We start from the raw sequence: 23,385 nt of genomic DNA, 5'->3' as shown, positions 1-23,385 counted from the left end.
CAATTGTTAGTAGTTACTATCTTGTCTCAAGATAGAGACGAAGGTCGAAAGCCATGCGTCCTCCGAAACACAACCCAACCAAGCCGCACTGCTTCTTAACACAGGGCACATCCAACCCGGAAGCCAGCCTCACCAATGTGTCGGAGGAAACACCATGCACCTGGTGACCTTGGTTAGCATGCACTGCGCCCGGCCCGCCACAGTAGTCGCTAGTCGCGATGAGACAAGGATATCCCTACCGGCCAAGCCCTCTCTAACCCGGACTACGCTAGGCCAATTGTGCATCGCCCCAAAGACCTACTTACACCGGATAATACTTGCCTATCTACAAAGGCTGCATCCCAAATGCACCTATTCCCTATTTAGTGCACTACTTTTGACCAGGGCCCATAGCATTTGGGACACATCCTAAGAAGCTCAATTACATTTTTTTTTTTTTTAATGGCAGAAAGCCATCCATTTCATTTAGCACATCAAGAAGCAACATTAACCACACGTTGTCCTTTGCACACAGACACTGTCAGTGTGTTAACTGTTGCTCTCTGGCTTTCTGACACACCAACCTACACAAACACACAGCCGAGTCAACTCCAAAACAATACTTTGCCATTTCATTAGGCTACATTTAGGCCAAGTGTTCCTCAGGAGATAATACACTCATATGCCTGCCAGTCTGCAGACACCTGCTCATCGAACATCTCATTCCAAAATCATGGGCATTAACATGTAGTTCATCCCCCCTTTGCTGCTATAACAGCCTCTTCTGGGAAGGCTTTCCACTAGAAGTTGGAACATTGCTGTGGCTTCCATTCAGCCACAAAAGCATTAGTGAGGTTGGGCAATAAGGCCTGGCTCTCAGTCGGCATTCCAATTCATTCCAAAGGTGCTTGATGGGGTTGAGGTCAGGGCTCTGTGCAGGCCAGTCAAGTTCTTCCACATAGATCTCAACAAACCATTTCTGTATGGACTTCGCTTCGTGCACGGGGGAATCCTCATGCAGACACAGGAATGGGCCTTCCCCCAACTGTTTCCACAAAGTCGGAAGCACACAATCGTCTAGAATGCAATTGTATGCTGTAACGTTTCCCCTTCACTGGAACAAAGGGACCTAGCCCGAACCATGAAAAACAGCCCCAGACCATTATTCCTCCTATGCATTCAGGTAGGTAGCGTTCTTCTGGCATCTGCCGAACCCAGATTTGTCCGTCGGACTGCCAGATGGTGAAGCGTGAGTCATCACTCCAGAGAACGCATTTCCACTGCTCCAGAGTTCAATGGCGGCAATCTTTACACCACTCTAGCCGACACTTGGCATTGCGCATGATGATCTTAGGCTTGTGTGGGGCTGCTAGGCTATGGAAACCCATTTCATGAAGCTCCCGACTAACAGTTCTTGTGCTGACGTTGCTTCCAGAGGCAGTTTGGAACTCGGTAGTGAGTGTTGCCACCGAGGAGTCAGCGGTCCCGTTGTGTGAGCTTGTGTGGCCTACCACTTCACAGCTCCCGTTGTTGACCTAGACGTTTCCACCTCACAATAACAGCACTTACAGTTGACCGGGGCAGCTCTAGCGCGGCAGAAATTTGACAAACCAATTTTTTGGAAAGGTGGCATCCTATGACGGTGCCACGTTGAAAGTTGCTGAGCTCTTCAGCAAGGCCATTCTACTCCCAATGTTTGTCTATGGAGATTGCATGGCGGTGTGCTCCATTTTATACACCCGTCAGCAACAATTGGCTGACAGTGTCCTTCTTAAGCCACGTTGTTGGTATGGACAGCATCCACTTTGAAAAGCAACATTTTGCTGAAGCCCTCCTTCCATTGTTGATACCATGGAAGCTCTCAAGTATGAAATGTGCCTCACAGATTGATGAGTAGATGCACAATTCACCCGCCTCCTTTTCACAAATGTATCCCAGGTCTTGCGAAGTGTTTCATTTGAGTGGCCATAGAGGCATACTCACATGTGTAGTGTTTCTACACCCTGCTATCACACAAAGCTTGGCCACCATGATTCATAAAAATGCAATTGCCAGCTAGCTCTATACTACTAACCCACAAGTCCTTTTTTTTATGAGTATATGAAGGGGTGAGTATGTATTTTTATTTCCTCACCGTATGCCGCTGGCCATGGGAGGTTGTGAGATTGTTTCCGACCTTGGAGCTGATTTAGTTACTATTATATGGCATTGGGAAATAGCAGCTACATTTACGTTTACATTAGTGTAGTTTACATAATTCCACCATTTCAAGGTTTGACATTGCTTGGTGTTTACGAGAAACACAACCTGGTAGCAGAAACACAGCTTGATATTGAGACGAGGGTGACGAAAACTGAAACTAATGTCTAGTAATCTGAGGTGGATAATTATGTAGTGTGAAAACTGTACCAAACAGAGGTCAGTTTGCCTCCAGAAATTGGTTTCCATTCATCTGCGTTGCGGTAGAGGCAGGTGTTCTGATTTCTATGTTCCAGTAAAAAGAGGAGTTCTCTTCACGGATGATAATCTTTCACCAAGTAGTCTAGGCCTTTATGATGAGAATAGCTTATCTTATAAAAGCATAAGGAAAATAAGGCCTAGGAACAGCCCAATACTATTTCTATGTAATTACCTATTTTTTAGAATTAAAAAAAAACATTTTTTTAAATAGGTAGCCTAATAGTGGAACGAATCCCACAATTTCAACTTTTTTGTTGTTGTTGAGGTCCTACACATTCCTAGTTCCATGACAGTGTAGTGACTAGGCCTAAACAACAGGTACACTGGTTGCAAAGCAATACCCCAACCAAAGCGAAGACAGTACAACGTTGAGTAGCTTTAAAGGTTGATTAAAAAGAACCAGGGAGTACTAAAGCAAGTTCTTTCATCACTCATCATGTTTCCTGGAACTGGAGAGTGCTAATTGAGTTACTGGTTTGGCTGGTTCAGGCCACATGTTCATATGCTTACTTGTGGTGCACAGGGTGACTGAAATGAACACTGCATGTTGCTTTGTAAGTTTGAAACATACTCCGTGTCAACACACAGATGGGTGATGAGGTTTGGCAGAGTAAAAAGTATTTTCCATTCCATTCTGTCATGGGTTAACAAGAGAGAGGTAATAGATTTAAATACAAACAGTAAGTAAACTAAAGCTAAACCTGAATTTATCTTTATCACTGCAATACTGTGGAGCAAAATTAGGCAATATTGCCCTTAAGATTCTTTTTTAAACAAAATGGGGAACAGATCCTTTTGATCTGGATAAAGCATACCGAATAAACATCCACAGTGTTTCCTGGAAGATATATTTAAAGATGCACAATGCAGAAATCACTTCGCCATTTCCTTGAAGCTAAAATTATAATTTAGTTTTGTGTGACAAACAAGCAAATATAGTGTAGAGAAAGATTGTACCATCTAAACCACTGTGAAATATATTTTCCAAAACCAAAAATATTGTATTTTCAGCTGTTTGAAGCTGGTGTACAAAACCGAATGTATCAGACAGGGAAGAATAGAAATAGAGCACATAGAACACACACCACTTCTTAGACATGCTTTCAATGAGAAGGACAGATCTATAACTCACATTTCTATGTGAATTTGATCAGATCGCCCAAAAAGTAACTTATTGCAGCTTTATTTAAAAAAATATATAAATCAAGACAAGCAATTAAAGTGAAAGCAACTATTTCTCACTTTTGGTTACTCATCTCTTGATGCGATATACACGCACAAACACGTGCATAGATCCAAACAGGAACATTACCATCAGGGAACAGTCATGCACACACACACACACACACACACACAGTGAAACCATGTGGTGAAGATTAAGTTGTAAAGTCACAAACACTGGCACCATCACACATCAAACAACATACTTTGAGGCCGTGCAACAAAAAACGAGGGCCCGTTTACTCAAGAATGCATTACAAAGCGTGGGCAAGGTAACAGGAAACATCTAGTCCTGGATGAGAGCCTTGTGTTCTAATCCATTGGCAACCTAGGCAGAACCTCAGCTGTCTCCTAAAACAAAGGGTCTATCTCTTAAAAATAACACCACCAGAGTCGTGTGTTAAAATGAGCCATATTCTGCTCTGTTCTTTAAAAAGGTTGCTTCGGGTTTCTACTTTTAGTAAGAGCCAAACAGTACGTCTCTTTAACTAGGCTAACCCTACATTTAAAAAAATATGAATAATGTACTTCTGTGAAATCTGACAGCAGATTATCTGCCCAGTTTATCGGCTACACAAACACCATCTTTAAAAAAAAGTTAGGACTCCCCTGCCCTGGAGCTTCTCATGCAAAGAAATTAATCAGCTAACACCCAGCTTCCTCTTTCTGCAAAATGACCCGACTGGCGTCGCCATTGTAGTTCAGATACACATAGCCCTCAATTAAATGTTACTATATTTGCAGGGTTGCTGCTATGCTATGCGCAGGCAGTGCACGGGCATCACACACACACAACCACAGTGACCTCAGCAAAATCCAACTATAGCCTTTAGTTTATCTTTCATATCTTTTCCAAAACATGAATTCAGACCAATACATGGAGAGAAATGTATTGTGCTGTAGAACATCTATTAAATATGGTGCTGTAGAACATCTATTAAATATGGTGCTGTAGTACATCTATTAAATATGGTGCTGTAGAACATCTATTAAATATGGTGCTGTAGAACATCTATTAAATATGGTGCTGTAGTACATCTATTAAATATGGTGCTGTAGTACATCTATTAAATATGGTGCTGTAGAACATCTATTAAATATGGTGCTGCAGAACATTATTAAATATGGTGCTGTAGTACATCTATTAAATATGGTGCTGTAGTACATCTATTAAATATGGTGCTGCAGAACATTATTAAATATGGTGCTGTAGTACATCTATTAAATATGGTGCTGTAGAACATCTATTAAATATGGTGCTGCAGAACATTATTAAATATGGTGCTGTAGTACATCTATTAAATATGGTGCTGTAGAACATCTATTAAATATGGTGCTGTAGTACATCTATTAAATATGGTGCTGTAGTACATCTATTAAATATGGTGCTGTAGAACATCTATTAAATATGGTGCTGTAGTACATCTATTAAATATGGTGCTGTAGTACATCTATTAAATATGGTGCTGTAGTACATCTATTAAATATGGAACATCTATTAAATATGGTGCTGTAGAACATCTATTAAATATGGAACATCTATTAAATATGGTGCTGTAGAACATCTATTAAATATGGAACATCTATTAAATATGGTGCTGTAGAACATCTATTAAATATGGTGCTGTAGTACATCTATTAAATATGGTGCTGTAGTACATCTATTAAATATGGTGCTGTAGTACATCTATTAAATATGGTGCTGTAGTACATCTATTAAATATGGAACATCTATTAAATATGGAACATCTATTAAATATGGTGCTGTAGAACATCTAAATATGGTGCTGTAGAACATCTAAATATGGTGCTGTAGAACATCTATTAAATATGGTGCTGTAGAACATCTATTAAATATGGAACATCTATTAAATATGGTGCTGTAGAACATTATTAAATATGGTGCTGTAGTACATCTATTAAATATGGAACATCTATTAAATATGGTGCTGTAGAACATCTATTAAATATGGTGCTGTAGAACATCTATTAAATATGGTGCTGTAGTACATCTATTAAATATGGTGCTTTAGTACATCTATTAAATATGGTGCTGTAGTACATCTATTAAATATGGAACATCTATTAAATATGGAACATCTATTAAATATGGTGCTGTAGAACATCTATTAAATATGGTGCTGTAGAACATCTATTAAATATGGTGCTGTAGAACATCTATTAAATATGGAACATCTATTAAATATGGTGCTGTAGAACATTATTAAATATGGTGCTGTAGTACATCTATTAAATATGGAACATCTATTAAATATGGTGCTGTAGAACATCTATTAAATATGGTGCTGTAGAACATCTATTAAATATGGTGCTGTAGAACATCTATTAAATATGGTGCTGTAGTACATCTATTAAATATGGTGCTGTAGTACATCTATTAAATATGGTGCTGCACATGACAGCCCGCTTGGAGTTTGCCAAAAGGTACCAAAAGACTCGCAGACCATCAGAAACAAGATTCTCTGGTCTGATGAAACCAAGATTGAACTCTTTGGCCTGAATGCCAAGCGTCATGTCTGGAGGAAACCTAGCACCATCCCTACGGTGAAGCACGGTAACGGCAGCATCATGCTGTGGGGATGTTTTTCAGCGGCAGGGACTGGGAGTCTAGTCAGGATCAAGGGAAAAATGAACGGCACAAAGTACAGAGATGTCCTTGATGAAATCCTGTTCCAGAGCACTCAAGACCTCAGACTGGGGTGAAGGTTCACATTCCAACAGGACAACGACCCTAAGCACACAGCCAAGACAACACAGGAGTGGCTTCGGGACAAGTCTCTGAATGTCCTAGAGTGGCCCAGCCAGAGCTCAGACTTGAACATCTCTGGAGAGACCAGAAAATAGATGTGCAGCGACGCTCCCCATCCAACCTGACAGACCTCGAGAGGATCTGCAGAGAAGAAACGGGAGAAACTCCCCAAATACAGGTGTGCCAAGCTTGTAGAGTCATACCCAAAACTTGAGGCTGTAATCACTGCTAAAGGTGCTTCGACAAAGTGCTGAATATAAAGAGTCTGAATACTTACGCAAATGTGATATTTCAATTTATTGTTTTATAAATTCTCTAAAAATCAGTTTTTGCTTTGTCATTATGGGGTATTGTATGTAGATCGATGAGGAAAATGGTAGACATTTTAGAATAAGGTTGTAACGTAGAAAAAAGGGGAAAAAGTCAAGGGTTCTGAATACTTTCCAAATGTACTGTATATGGAGACTGAATGCCAAAAACAAGGGGTTAAATACATGTAAAAAAAGAAACTGTTTCATGCTCTTTCTTATATCTCTCAGACATGGGACAGACACCCAGAACAAACTTCCTTTAGTTTTTTTGTGGGACAATCTGTTATTCTACGTAGTGAATCTGGTATTCATTGCGTTTGTATGAGCTAATAGCAGTAAGGCCAAAAATGAATTGATCAAATATTATAATTTTTGATACTTTAATGAGTCTTAAAATTCAAAATCAATTAGCAAAATGAGCCTTGGAATGACCCCCCCCCCCCCCCCCCCAAAAAAAAACTATACAAGTAACTCGAAAACAGTACTGCTAGTTTGCTGCACGCACAAAACAAATATTAGCCTGCAAGGCTCTTGATTCAGGAGGGGATTCTCTGCTGTTACCAAGCAAATGCTTCATTTTGGAAAAAGCTAACCACTTACAAAAGCTAGATAGCCAACTAGCTCCTAAATTAGCAAAACAAAAAAAGCAACTGCAGAGCATTTAGCACATTTTAGACAGTTAACTTAATAGTTGTAAGATATTTAGCTGGCAAACATTTAGTTGTGAATTCCATACTGTAATTAGATCATAGTGACTCATAAGGCTCCGGTCTCTTGTCGTTGTGTGCTAGTAAACAAACACTCAACTAGGGACTTATAAATACATTTGATTTAAAAAAAAAAATAATAATTATAGCCCTTCTTACATCAATTAAAAATAAAAAGTTAACGGTATTGACATTATTGAAAAACCATCCCATGGCTTTTTCATAATACCCAGGTATACGGTATACCGCCCAAGTCTCGTAGAAACCCACGAAACTATTGGGCAACAACAAATTCAATCCCTTTTAGACCGGGATAATACATGTCACTGCAATAATGAAAATCTGGCAGTAGAAAGACTAAATATGACCTTTCAGCTTCCCTATCAAATCAAAAAATGTCAAGCAGACAGCCTAAAAAAAAATTACAATGACAAATGGTTTGATGAATGCAAAAACCTAAGAAAGAAATTGAGAAATCTAATCAACTAAGAACACAGAGCCCAAGAAAACCTGAGTCTATACCTTCACTATGGTGAAACACTAAAACAGTACTGAAATACAATAAGGAAAAATAAGGAACAGCACATCAGAAACTAGCTCAGTGTAATTGAAGAATCCATAAAATAGAACCACTTCTGGGAAAATTATAACACACTAAACAAGTTATCTATCCAAAATGGAGCTGTATGGATAAACCACTCATGCAATCTTTTTGGCTCTATAACGAAGAATAAACAGCAAAAACAAATCTTAGAATGAGCAATTAAAGACTACCAGAACCCACTGGATTCTCGAATTACATTGAATGAACTACAGGACAAAATACACACCCTCAATCACAAAAAGGCATTGATAGTGTTGATGATAGTGTTGATAGTATCCTAAATGAAATTTGAAAATATACAGACCACAAATTCCAATTGCCCATTCTTAACAACTCTTTAACTGCTCTGGCATCTTCCCCAATATTTGGAACCAAGGACAGACGACCCTCCTCCCCCCCAATCTACAAAAATAGACAAATTTGACCCCAAAACCTACTGTGGGACGTGCGTCAACAGCAACCTTGGGAAAATCCTCTGTATTATCATTAACAGCAGAATCCTACACTTCCTCTGTAAAAACAATGTCCTGAGCAAATGTCAAATTTAGCTTTGTACCAAATTACCATTTGACAGACCACATATTCACCCTGCACACCCTAATTGACAAACAAGAACAAAGCCAAGTCTTCTCATGCATGAGGGTCTGCTATACAAATTGTTGGAAAGCAGTGTTTAGGGGAAAACATTCTAAAATCTGTGTACAGAAACTGGCAAAAAAAAAAGATTTATTTCCTCAGGGCCGTGGGGTGAGACAGGGATGAAGCTTGAGGCCCACCCTCTTCAACATAAACATTAATGAATTGGCGCGGGCACTAGAACAGTCAGCAGCACCCGGCCTCACCCTACAAGAATCTGAAGTCAAATGTCTATCTGGTGCTTCTGTTTTGATATGTCGGCTATGTGCCTTTTTTTCAGGTATTTCTGTCCTTGAGCAGTTCTTGTCTATTAATGTTCTGTATTATGTCATGTTTCATGTTTTATGTGGACCCCAGGAAGAGTAGCTGCTGTTTTTTGCAACAGCTAATGGAGATCCTAATAAAATACCAACCAAGGAGGGCCTACAGCAGCACCAAGATCTTCTGTACAGATTCTGTCAGACCTGGGCCCTGACAGTGACTCTCAGTAAGACAACAATAATGGTGTTCCAAAAAAGCTCCAGTTGCCAAGACCACAAAATCAATCTAGACACCGTTTCCCTAGAGCACACAAAAAAACTAAACCTTGGCCTAAACATCAGCGCCACAGGTTACTTCCACAAAGCTGTGAACGACCTGAAAGAGAACAATGATTTGGCAAATATCCGAATAAAATATTGAAATATTGATAATTTATTTGACCAAGAGCGAGAGAAACAGCACCCATCTGTCTCCCTATGTGTAGACCATGTATCGGATGGCATGTCATACTCTTTCTGGACAAACAGCATCAGATACATGGGCTAGATACAGTAAGACAGAGCAGTGCGGTTTCACTTGCTAGTTTCAGCAGAAGAGGCGAAAGCAAGAGACCTCACTCTCGCCAAAATCTGTCCAAAATAAGACAATGCGATTTTATGGGCATAATATGCAGACCTAAGCTTGTCGCCTGCATTTCCGCCTTTGGGACAATGACTCACATTATTAGGGCAGAGACATGAGCATCTCGTCATTATATACAGGTCTCTGGTTTCAGCCAGTTGCGAATTAGAAAGGAAAGTTGGAGGTTGCACAGTGCACTGTTTGGATGCTGGCTTCCCCTAAAGTAAATAGAAGTTTTGCCAATATTATATAATTACTCCTGTCTAAATAAAATACAAATACTTTCCCAGAGAGCTGGACTAGTGCATAGGCCTACAACCTATTTAGGAAGTAGGCCATTTGGGCAGCACACGTGGCAATAGGCCTAGCTGACTGAGTTGCGGTTGTCAATGAAAAGCATATCAAAAAGTGTGAAGATAACGTGTCTTGAGTCTAATTTTAAAATGTTGAGACAAGGAAAGAGATGTGTGATGAAGATATGGGCATCCCTCTCCAGAATGTATGCCCTCAGCTCTCCGGGATGTGCCCCACTGTCTCCCGCCAATTCTTGTACATTAAATTGTTTCATTGTGTGTATTGTTTGCTCTTTGATTGATTATTCGATCAATTCCCCATTACATACGTAACCAGTAGGCCTAGTAGACGTGTTGTTAATCCCCATCCTTTATCGTTCTCATAGCGGAAACGTTCTTTGCAGAGTTCACAACCTGCTACAATTGTGAGAAACAAGTTTTGATTTAATTCATAACAATCATTAAGGAGTTCTCCATTGTCTTTTGTTTGGAGTGCTCCATGTGAGCAATATTTGTGTAGTTTTTCTGCCATGATAACGTTGAGTGGGACATCAACACAATTAGACAGAACCAAATCATAAGAAAACAAAAAGAGAATTACTTGACACGCCTGAGATGCCAACCTGCTGAGTTGATACAATGATGCACTTCACTAACGATAGCTCAAATCAAGACAGATTGAAAGGCAGGCAGACAGGCAGAGTAGAGATAGATGCGATTGAAAATCCTGGATCTTTCATCAGGATATTTTCTACAGTTTTATGCCGACTTTAGGCCTAGTTGACATTGGAAGTTATAGGCCTCCTGCTGCACTGCCCTCTAAGATATCTTGGACTTCCATGCGCAAATGTCTTTAGCCGACAATGGATCATGGTGTATCAATGTGTCCATATGGAAAAGGCTGGTGCTCTTGCATTAGTTGAATTTTAACTTAGATTTTTATCATTTTAATTCTGATTTTTATGACTAACCACAGGAAAGTGTTATTATTGAAATGAAACCGTTCCACGAAAATCAACATTTAAAAATAATCCTAACTGGCATCCAGATCGGTAGAAATGGGAGGAAAAATTATACGTTTCCCTAAACTTGAAACTCACAAGGTCTTCATTACGAACACCCATTAACAAAATGTGTGAATGAGCAAGCATGCGCACACAGGAGGTCCAGTGAAAAATATGTGCCCGCCTACAGAAATCAAATGCCAGTCCATCTGATTCCTTCTGGCACCGGCCCTGCAGAACCCATTGCCCTCTACAGTTGTGAGGTCTGGGGTCCGTTAACCAACCAATAATTCACAAAATGGGACAAACAACAAATTGAAAGACTCTGTATGTAGAATTCTACAAAAAATATCCTTTGTGTACAACGTACCAAAAAATATATTAATGCATGTAGAGCAGAATTAGGACGATACCCGCTAATGATCAAAATCCAGAAAACAGCCGTTAAATTCTACAACCACCTAAAAGGAAGCGATTCCCAAACCTTCCATAACAAAAGCCATCACATACAGAGAGATGAAGCTGGTGCTGGGGCTCTGTTCACAAACACAATAAGACCCCACAGAGCCCCAGGACATCAACACAATTAGACAGAACCAAATCATAAAACAAAAACATAATTACTTGACACATTGGAAAGAACTAACCAAAAAACAGAGCAAACTGAACTGATATTTGGCCCTAAACGGAGAGTACACAGTGGGAGAATACCTGACCACTGTATTTTCCAAAGTCCCTTCTTGCAGCACCTAACCACACGACTGAACAGTAGTCCAGGTGTGACAAAACTAGGGCCTGTAGGACCTGCCTTGTTGATAGTGCTGTTAAGACAGAGCAGAGCTTTATTATAGACAGACTTCTCCCCATCTTAGCTACTGTTCTATCAATATGCTTTGACCATGACAGTTTATAATCCAGGGTTACTCCAAGACGTTTAGTCACCTCAACTTGCTCAAGTTCAATATTATTTAATTACAATATTTAGTTGAGGTTTAGGGTTTAGTAAATGATTTGTCCCAAATACAATGCTCTTTGATTTTTAAATATTTAGGTCTAAATGATTCCTTGCCACCCACTCTGAAACTAACTGCCGCTCTTTGCTAAGTTGACATGTATAGTGTCGAGTCATTTACTCAAAGCCAGTGGCATGTCATTAGTAAAGATTGAAAAAAAGCAAGAGGACTAGACAGCTGCCCTGGGGAATTGCTGATTCTACCTGGTTTATGTTGGAGAGGCTTCTACTAAAGAACACCCTCTGTGTTCTGTTAGACAGGTAACAATTCATCCACAATATAGCAGGGGGTGTAAAGCCATAACACAGATGCAGCAGACGATGATCGATAATGTCAAAAGCCGCACTGAAGTCTAACAAAACAGCCCACACAACCATTTTATCATCAATTTCTCAGTCATTTGTGTAAGTGCTTGTATAATATCCTTCCCTGATTCAAAATTAAGGAAAGCTTTGACAATGTACAGAGTCAGTGAGCAAAGTCACCGTAGGCAGACCTGGCTCTCAAGAGAAGACTGGCTATGTGCCCACAGAATGAGGTGGAAACTGAGCTGCACTTCCTAACCTCCTGCCAAATGTACGACCATATTAAAATAGACATATTTCCCTCAGATTACACTGAAAAGGGCAACCAGCGAAGCAAACATTGTAAATATAAACTATACTGAACAAAAATATAAAACGCAACATGCAACAATTTCTAATATGTTTCTGAGTTACAGTTCATAGAAGGAAATCAGTCAATTGAAGTGCCCCACAAAGGCTTTATTACAGACATAAATATTCCTCAGCCTTCTTCTTCTTGATTTGAGGATGGATGGATTATCTTAGAAAAGGATAAATGCTCACTAACAGGGAAGTAAACACATTTGTGCACAACAGATTAGAGAAGTAAGCTTTTTGTGAGTATTAAACATTTCTGGGACCATTTATTTCAGCTCATGATACATGGGACCAACACTTCACATGTTTTATATTTTTGTTCAGTATATATGCATCTGTCCATTTTCTGTTTTGTACTTCAACTATTTGCACATTGTTACAACACTGTACATAGCATTAATATAACATTTGAAATGTCTATATTCTTTTGAAACTTTGTGAGTGACATGTTTACTATTAAGTTAAATAACAAATCAGAAATACTGTTTATTATCTATTCGAGAGAGAGAGAGAGAGCGAGCACAAGAGAGAAAAACATATGAATGACCTGGTAAGAACGTATGGTGAGTGGTGTGATGATGCGTTTTATATCATTTGAAAACATCACTGCTGACATGGCCAATTTTTTGGGACCATATCAACAGTTGACTAATGAACCAAATACTAAACGTGTTTTGTTGTTGTAAAGTGATCCTTTAACGTTCATATATATATATATTTGTGAGGGCCTCTACAGTATGAGGGAATGTTAATGTCTGTGTGCTACGGTCTACAGATATTCTCTGGCTTTGAGCATTGCCAAGATTCCACAGAAATAGTGCAAGGCCTTTATACACACACACACACACACTTCTGAGTGGAAGATTTAATGGAGCTGCAGCATTACATCTCTCAAACAGTCTTCAGCAACAAATGTGAACTTGGTTGTGATAAAACACCAGATGCTGGCAGAGCTGCCTTCTAAATATACATTATTAGTACAGCCTTTTCAAAGCCTTGTGCTTAACCAAAAACTCTCGGGTCTACATCCACGACTGGTTTACAAATGTCTGGTTTTAATGTTCTCTAAAAAGGTTTCTTGGTTTTCCAGCTCTGACAATCTGACATGGGCAGCCTGCTATGTGTGGCTGACTACTACCCCCAGGCTACATAAAACTGGGTGTGTGAATCCAGCAGCCTGCTATGTGTGGCTGACTACTACCCCCAGGCTACGAAAAACTGGGTGTGTGAATCCAGCAGCCTGCTATGTGTGGCTGACTACTACCCTCAGGCTACGTAAAACTGGGTGTGTGAATCCAGCAGCCTGCTATGTGTGGCTGACTACTACCCTCAGGCTACATAAAACTGGGTGTGTGAATCCAGCAGCCTGCTATGTGTGGCTGACTACTACCCCCAGGCTACGTAAAACTGGGTGTGTGAATCCAGCAGCCTGCTATGTGTGGCTGACTACTACCCCCAGGCTACGTAAAACTGGGTGTGTGAATCCAGCAGCCTGCTATGTGTGGCTGACTACTACCCCCAGGCTACATAAAACTGGGTGTGTGAATCCAGCAGCCTGCTATGTGTGGCTGACTACTACCCCCAGGCTACATAAAACTGAGTGTGTGAATCCAGCAGCCTGCTATGTGTGGCTGACTACTACCCCCAGGCTACATAAAACTGGGTGTGTGAATCCAGCAGCCTGCTATGTGTGGCTGACTACTACCCCCAGGCTACATAAAACTGGGTGTGTGAATCCAGCAGCCTGCTATGTGTGGCTGACTACTACCCCCAGGCTACGTAAAACTGGGTGTGTGAATCCAGCAGCCTGCTATGTGTGGCTGACTACTACCCCTAGGCTACGTAAAACTGGGTGTGTGAATCCAGCAGCCTGCCCACTCACTGCCCTCTCTGGGGTTATGCGTTGGCCCGGCCAGCTATGGTTCTCTCCTTCCGTTCAGACGAGTACACCTCGAAACAGACACAGTAACACTTCTGCTCCGTAGCATGCAGATTATATTTCTGACAGTACAGAGGCTTGATATAGGCTACATATCAGGCTTCTCTACAGACCTTGTGAAGTTACTAATGTTAACACTCAAAACAACAGCCCAACATGGTTACTGCCCAGAGAAGTAAACTGCAGCAGAGACAGGAAAGTGTGGGAGGTCAGCTGAACTGAAACTTTCATGTCAAGCTTTAGATCATTTGCATTTGACAGCCAGTGTAGGTGGAGCAGCCTAAACTATGTTCATTTCTCACGCACCTCTCACAAAACAAGACAATCGTCACCAAACAAAACAATCTTCAAATAGGAATAATAGAAGTCCTTTGAAATTGGTACAGGACCTGGGGAGGGGACCTACCAGGGACCTACCAGGGACCTACCAGGGACCTACCAGGGACCTACCAGGGACCTACCAGGGACAAACAAACCCTGGTCAGAAACATCACTGTTAAATGATCAGCACTCCTAAAGTAGCAATTACCTACAGTAGGTGAAGCCCAATTTGATAAGATAAAAGCCCAACAGAAAGAATCAGATGAATTTAGTGGTAGGGGAGAGCCCAGTCCAGCAGCTGGAATCAGGTGGCTTTAGTTTACCTTGGGGGGGTCGTAGAGCTCCAACTGGAACCTCTCTCCTGCCAGGCCCTCTCTGATCTTCCTCACAAGCAGGCGGCAGCGCTGCCAGCGATGCTGTGTGTCCGAGATAGTGTCGTCAACCACCAGGTACTTCAGCTGGCCCTCCTTGCAGCTGCTTGCAGCCTGCGGCCTGCGCTTCCCACTCTGCCTACGGACAAACCTGCTATTCAGCCGTTCTAGGAAGTGGGTGGACGTGGGGGAGGCCGAGGGCGTGGTCTCGTGGGAGGGGTTCCCAGTCAGCGCTGACGACGATAAGGCCGTCACTTCCTCCAGCGCCCCACCCATTCCCCTGTCCACCAGCCTGCTGGGCTGCAGGTCCTGAAGGGGCGGCGGGGGATTCTTAAAGAGACGGCACACGCTTTTCCTGATCTGGCTGACGGAGAAGTGTGTAATTTCAGCAGCAGTGAAGGAAGTCGAGGTGGGGATGTACCGTTCAGACGCAGGCCGCCCCTCCGACACAGTCACCTCCTCCAGGCTGCGGCTCTGGATGGGAGCTCGAGCTCGTAGCACCGGGTTGGCTGCCGAGCACCGGATGGGGTTCCCCTGCTCCCGGCTCACCGGCACGGGCTCCGTCTTTGGGGCCAGAACGCCAGACCGGCCCGCCTCCCTGTAGTCCAGGGCCTCGGAGGAGGTGGTGATGCGGAGCCGGCCCATCATGGGGGGAGGGGTCGATGCAGGGAGTTCTTTGGCCACCTCACTGTGGAAGTGCTGCTGGAACAGCTCACTGAACTGCTTGGAGAAGCTGTCCGGTGGGACGACATCTTGCACTGGCCACTCCCTGGCAAAGTTCCGGTAGTGGTTGGCTAGTTCTCGGGCCGTGGCAATGGCATGCAACTCGCAGAACTCCCTCCAGCCACGAGGCACTGCAACCAAAGCTGTGGTCGTAGCCTGATGGATAGTGTTACCATTCATTGCAGTAACCAGAACAGCTGAGAATCACTACAAATGAGATGTGTTGGTGGGGGGGAGAGAGAGAGATATTATTAAAAGGGTGCAATTTTAATACATTCACTTACATTTGAGATATAACAATAGATACAGACCAAAGATCTATTTAATTCAATTTAAAACCTTATACTTTAACAGACACCAAAGACCAAAGTAGGGGAAAAGTACCATGCACGACATGCGGACATTCGGAGAAGGAGATTTATCTACCATAAATCACATTTCAACAAATCCAATTTGATTACAGGTTAACTAACTGCTGCACTTAATAATGATGTCATATGATTTATTGGGAGATAGGCCAAACACACACTACATCCTTCATGAAGAAGATTGCCCTAAATCTGAATATCAACCAGAGAAAAGGTTAATGTAGAGACCAAATGATTATAGTAGCCTGAGTCAAACTATAAAAGTATATTTCCTGAAGAAAATGTGTTTGATTGCTTGCCTTGAAGTATTTATGGTTGTAGCAAAGTAAGTCTATCACTATGGCCATCGAAATGCATTGAATTTAATGTGAATATGGCTATAGTAGAGACTGTTCTCCCCCGCCTTATTGTTTTTGTTGACTAAATGAAGTGGAGCAGCTTGTTAAAGAAATATTCTGTACCTATTCTACTGTTCTATTGCACGTGCATTGAAGGAGTAATATCCCAAACAGATGTGGCAGTTTCACTTTTTAATTGTTTTTTTAAGTTATTTTTTAAATATATATATTTTTTAATCAGTTCAAGCACTGGAGCTTATGGAAGAAAACAAATAATATTAAGAGTACATGTAAGATTGAGTATTCTTGCTTTGAGCTAGCACACTAATTAGGGAAAGGTAGTCTACATTGACAAGAACGTCATGCCTCAACTACACAAATTACTAAAAAAGGCTCAACCCTGGATGATACAGGAGTCTTGACACTTTACTCCTAGCTATATTTACATATCTACCTCAACTACCTCATACCCCTCCCTGCACATCGACTCGATACTGCTACCCAGTGATTACAGCCCCGTTACCGTTACTCACTGTGTATTTATTATGTTTCTATTAGTTCTATATATTGTCTCTCTGCATTGTTGGCAAAGGCCCATAAGTAAGCATTTCACTGTGAGTCTGCATCTATTGTTTACGAAGCATGTGACAAATAACATGTGATTTGATGACGCAAATAGGCCTAACTCTGATAAATTGAATTTGTCTTATGAATAATCAAATGTATTTGTCACATGCTTTGTGAAACAGGTGTAGACTAACAGTGAAATACTTCCTTACCAGTAGACCCTACCCTACATACAATTTTTCCAACTTTGCAGCAATGTGGAAATGATTGTTTTTAATACACCATGAAAGTACATAATTCCAGCACAGAGTTTTGTTGGTTTTTCAATAATGTGTAGTATTACAAAACTAAAACTGAGATCTGCCTTGTTCCCTGTTCCGCTGCCTGCTGAGGGTTAAAAACAACAGTAATCCTTGTTACTGGGACGCCACATCTCTGTTGCTCCCCCTCTGTTAGCGAGAGCTGAGGCAGGGAGCAGCATGGTGGGGGTAGAGGAGAGCAATAAAAACCTGATTAGATTAAACCCAGATCAGTTTTATACGCTTTACACAGGGAAAAGGCCACATGAATGGAGCCAATATAGTAATGTGAGAGTGAATGAAGGGCAGATTGAGGAAGTTGGCTTCAGCATTTCTCAAATGGATGCTACAACTGGGGACTTCTCCTTATTCGAGAGGAGGGTCTCATGATAAGGCCTAATGGTGTCAATAAACACACGAGGCTGTTCTCTATGGCCTCTCCCTCACTTGAGATAGAAGACCAAGGCTGATGAAACTCAAAACCTCCACCATACGTGATCTGTTTTTCACATGGTGGACAGAGACGTCACAATGTGTGTCAGAGGCGTTGACAGCATCCAGAAATATTGCATCACCAACCATCAATGTCCCACTACCATTCTTCTCCGCCCCCATAGCCCCTGTACGCATGCTCCCGCTGGTACTCCCACCCCTGCCGCTGGCCCCCAGATGGCTGTTTCTATCAGTGTAGCCAGCCCAGCCATGACTCAGCAGCCTCCAGCACTGTAAGACACACTTCCTCTCCTTCACTGTGTGCCTGCCTCGCCCTAGGCTGTCTGTCCCCCTGCATTTCCTTTAGGCTCAGCCGTGTGCCGAGTGACACTGCCCTAACCCTCCAGTGACACTGCCCTAACCCTCCAGTGACACTGCCCTAACCCTCCAGTGACACTGCCCTAACCCTCCAGTGACACTGCCCTAACCCTCCAGTGACACTGTGTTCCAAGATGGCGTAGCAGTAGGACGTGTTGTCGTGTTCCTTGTATATATCGTTTGTTTTCGTTTCGTTTTCGTTTTTTTTCTTCACATATCTTTAAAACTTTTTTGCTGAACCTCAACTTCTTCTAAATACTCTCCTGCAACCCGCCTCACCCAACGTAGCTTTTTTTCCTAAAGTATTTATATTTACTTCGGATCTGGAACCCCTCAACTGAAGCTAGCCAACTAGCCAACTAACTACCAGCTTCAGCAAAACATTGCTAGCGGTCTTCAGCTAACCGGTCATCAGCTAACCTTTAGCTCGGAAAGCTCTCGCCAGTTCGAACAACGCGACTCTAACCAGAGCATAACGGACCTATCTTTTATTTTATTTTTCACCCCCGGATTCCCATCGCAAACGGAACATTTTGAGCTCCTGGGCTACAATATCCAGACCCACGACCGGTCCATTGATGTCACCGCATGAAGAGGAATAAACAGACTCCCCCCATCGCGACGTCCCCAAAGGCTAACTCTCTAGCCCTTGCTATCTCCTTGCTTGCAAATTCGGCCTGCTAACTGCTAGCTTGTTTAGCCCGGTCCGCTAACTGCTACCGTGTTTAGCACCGTCTACTAACTGTTAGCTTGTTAGCACAGGCCTGCTAACCATCTGAATCGCCGCGTCCCAAACACTCACTGAACCCATATTTACTTTCTATCCCTTTTCGATTTTTAATTTGTTTATACCTTCCGGTAACCTGCCTCACCCAATGTGATACGGTACCGCTATTATCTTTACATTTTTAGAACACACTCAAGAACCTTCAGAAGCTAACCAGCTAACTGGCTACAAGCTATTTAGTCATTGTTAGTTTTCTAACCTGGATAACACTCGCCAGTCCAGCTTCCCTGCCCCATCCACCGCTGCCCCTTGGACACTGATCACTTGGCTACATAGCTGATGCAGGCTGGACTGTCCATTAATTCACGGTAATCCATTCTGCTTGTTTATGTTTTTATCTGTCGACCCCAGCCGCACTTAGGCTCTGTGTGTAGTTAATCCGACCCTCTCTGCCTAATCTATCGCCATTCTACCTGCTGTTGTTGTGCTAGCTGATTAGCTGTTGTTGTCTCACCTACTGTTTTAGCTAGCTCTCCCAATTCAACACCTGTGATTACTGTATGCCTTGCTGTATGTCTCTCTCAAATGTCAATATGCCTTGTATACTGTTGTGCAGGTTAGTTATCATTGTTTTAGTTTACAATGGAGCCCCTAGTTCCACTCTTTATACCCCTGATACCTCCTTTGTCCCACCCCCCACACATGCGGTGACCTCACCCATTACAACCAGCATGTCCAGAGATACAACCTCTCTCATCATCACCCAGTGCCTGGGCTTACCTCCGCTGTACCCGCACCCCACCATACCCCTGTTTGCGCATTATGCCCTGAATATATTCTACCATGCCCAGAAACCTGCTCCTCTTATTCTCTGTCCCCAACGCCCTAGGCGACCAGTTTTGATAGCCTTCAGCCGCACCCTCATACTACTCCTTCTCTGTTCCGCGGGTGATGTGGAGGTAAACCCAGGCCCTGCATGTCCCCAGGCACCCTCATTTGTTGACTTCTGTGATCGAAAAAGCCTTGGTTTCATGCATGTCAACATCAGAAGCCTCCTCCCTAAGTGTGTCTTACTCACTGCTCTAGCACACTCTGCTAACCCTGATGTCCTTGCCGTGTCTGAATCCTGGCTCAGGAAGGCCACCAAAAATTCTGAGATTTCCATACCCAACTATAACATCTTCCGTCAAGATAGAACTGCCAAAGGGGGAGGAGTTGCAGTCTACTGCAGAGATAGCCTGCAAAGTAATGTCATACTCTCCAGGTCCATACCCAAACAGTTCGAACTACTAATTTTGAAAATTACTCTCTCCAGAAATAAGTCTCTCACTGTTGCCGCCTGCTACCGACCCCCCTCAGCTCCCAGCTGTGCCCTGGACACCATTTGTGAATTGATCGCCCCCCATCTAGCTTCAGAGTTTGTTCTGTTAGGTGACCTAAACTGGGATATGCTTAACACCCCGGCAGTCCTACAATCTAAGCTAGATGCCCTCAATCTCACTCAAATCATCAAGGAACCCACCAGGTACAACCCTAACTCTGTAAACAAGGGCACCCTCATTGACGTCATCCTGACCAACTGGCCCTCCAAATACACCTCCGCTGTCTACAACCAGGATCTCAGCGATCACTGCCTCATTGCCTGTATCCGCTACGGAGCCGCAGTCAAACGACCACCCCTCATCACTGTCAAACGCTCCCTAAAACACTTCTGTGAGCAGGCCTTTCTAATCGACCTGGCCCGGGTATCCTGGAAGGACATTGACCTCATCCCGTCAGTTGAGGATGCCTGGTCTTTCTTTAAAAGTAACTTCCTCACCATTTTAGATAAGCATGCTCCGTTCAAAAAATGCAGAACTAAGAACAGATATAGCCCCTGGTTCACTCCAGACCTGACTGCCCTCGACCAGCACAAAAACATCCTGTGGCGGACTGCGCTAACATCGAATAGTCCCCGCGATATGCAACTGTTCAGGGAAGTCAGGAACCAATACACACAGTCAGTCAGGAAAGCTAAAGCCAACTTCTTCAGGCAGAAGTTTGCATCCTGTAGCTCCAACTCCAAAAAGTTCTGGGACACTGTGAAGTCCATGGAGAACAAGAGCACCTCCTCCCAGCTGCCCACTGCACTGAGACTAGGTAACATGGTCACCACCGATAAATCCATGATTATCGAAAACTTCAACAAGCATTTCTCAACGGCTGGCCATGCCTTCCGCCTGGCTACTCCAACCTCGGACAACAGCTCCCCCCCCCCCGCAGCTACTCGCCCAAGCCTCTCCAGGTTCTCCTTTACCCAAATCCAGATAGCAGATGTCCTGAAAGAGCTGCAAAACCTGGACCCGTACAAATCAGCTGGGCTGGACAATCTGGACCCTCTATTCCTGAAACTATCCGCCGCCATTGTCGCAACCCCTATTACCAGCCTGTTCAACCTCTCTTTCATATCGTCTGAGATCCCCAAGGATTGGAAAGCTGCCGCAGTCATCCCCCTCTTCAAAGGGGGCGACACCCTGGACCCAAACTGTTACAGACCTATATCCATCCTGCCCTGCCTATCTAAGGTCTTCGAAAGCCAAGTCAACAAACAGGTCACTGACCATCTTGAATCCCACCGTACCTTCTCCGCTGTGCAATCTGGTTTCCGAGCCGGTCACGGGTGTACCTCAGCCACGCTCAAGGTACTAAACGATATCATAACCGCCATCGATAAAAGACAGTACTGTGCAGCCGTCTTCATAGACCTTGCCAAGGCTTTCGACTCTGTCAATCACCGTATTCTTATCGGCAGACTCAGTAGCCTCGGTTTTTTCGGATGACTGCCTTGCCTGGTTCACCAATTACTTTGCAGACAGAGTTCAGTGTGTCAAATCGGAGGGCATGCTGTCCGGTCCTCTGGCAGTCTCTATGGGGGTGCCACAGGGTTCAATTCTCGGGCCGACTCTTTTCTCTGTATATATCAATGATGTTTCTCATGCTGCGGGCGATTCCCTGATCCACCTCTACGCAGACGACACCATTCTATATACTTCCGGCCCGTCCTTGGACACTGTGCTATCTAACCTCCAAACGAGCTTCAATGCCATACAGCACTCCTTCCGTGGCCTCCAACTGCTCTTAAACGCTAGTAAAACCAAATGCATGCTTTTCAACCGTTCGCTGCCTGCACCCGCACGCCTGACCAGCATCACCACCCTGGATGGTTCCGACCTTGAATATGTGGACATCTATAAGTACCTAGGTGTCTGGCTAGACTCTAAACTCTCCTTCCAGACCCATATCAAACATCTCCAATCGAAAATCAAATCAAGAGTCGGCTTTCTATTCCGCAACAAAGCCTCCTTCACTCACGCCGCCAAACTTACCCTAGTAAAACTGACTATCCTACCGATCCTCGACTTCGGCGACGTCATCTACAAAATTGCTTCCAACACTCTACTCAGCAAACTGGATGCAGTTTATCACAGTGCCATCCGTTTTGTCACCAAAGCACCTTATACCACCCACCACTGCGACTTGTATGCTCTAGTCGGCTGGCCCTCGCTACATATTCGTCGCCAGACCCACTGGCTCCAGGTCATCTACAAGTCCATGCTAGGTAAAGCTCCGCCTTATCTCAGTTCACTGGTTACGATGGCAACACCCATCCGTAGCACGCGCTCCAGCAGGTGTATCTCACTGATCATCCCTAAAGCCAACACCTCATTTGGCCGCCTTTCGTTCCAGTTCTCTGCTGCCTGTGACTGGAACGAATTGCAAAAATCGCTGAAGTTGGAGACTTTTATCTCCCTCACCAACTTCAAACATCTGCTATCCGAGCAGCTAACCGATCGCTGCAGCTGTACATAGTCTATTGGTAAATAGCCCACCCATTTTCACCTACCTCATCCCCATACTGTTTTTATTTATTTATTTTTATTTTTCTGCTCTTTTGCACACCAATCTCTACCTGTACATAACCATCTGATCATTTATCACTCCAGTGTTAATCTGCATAATTGTAATTATTTGCCTACCTTCTCATGCCTTTTGCACACAATGTATATATAGACTCCCCTTTTTTCTACTGTGTTATTGACTTGTTAATTGTTTACTCCATGTGTAACTCTGTGTTGTCTGTTCACACTGCTATGCCTTATCTTGGCCAGGTCGCAGTTGCAAATGAGAACTTGTTCTCAACTAGCCTACCTGGTTAAATAAAGGTGAAATAAAAAAAAAAATAAAAAACACTGCCCTAACCCTCCAGTGACATTGTCCTGGCCTACTGGAGGCAGAGCAGCAGCACAACCCTCACCTTGTCCTAGTGGAAGCCCTCTAAACAGGGTGGACCTAATTATATCTCATAGGTTAGTATCTGTGCTCACACAATAAACAGTGTTC

At 43.1% G+C, this 23,385-nt stretch overlaps 1 protein-coding gene across 3 annotated transcripts in view; it reads right to left on the bottom strand.

Moving 5' to 3' along the window:
• The window catches only part of sh2b3 (SH2B adaptor protein 3), a 61,081-nt gene that overhangs the window by 24,736 nt on the left and 12,960 nt on the right, over window positions 1-23,385 (bottom strand). For all 3 annotated transcript variants that reach the window (XM_036979411.1, XM_036979412.1, XM_036979413.1), the window contains exon 2: window positions 15,126-16,103. In XM_036979411.1, coding sequence (XP_036835306.1) covers window positions 15,126-16,076 — 951 coding nt within the window. In that variant the 5' untranslated portion in view covers window positions 16,077-16,103. The remainder of the gene's footprint in view (window positions 1-15,125; window positions 16,104-23,385) is intronic.

The sequence above is a fragment of the Oncorhynchus mykiss genome, chromosome 6, assembly GCF_013265735.2.
Source record: "Oncorhynchus mykiss isolate Arlee chromosome 6, USDA_OmykA_1.1, whole genome shotgun sequence".
Classification (NCBI taxonomy): domain Eukaryota; kingdom Metazoa; phylum Chordata; class Actinopteri; order Salmoniformes; family Salmonidae; genus Oncorhynchus; species Oncorhynchus mykiss.
The sequence above is the reverse complement of the archived record's forward strand: the minus strand, read 5'-3'. Positions and strand labels throughout refer to the sequence as shown.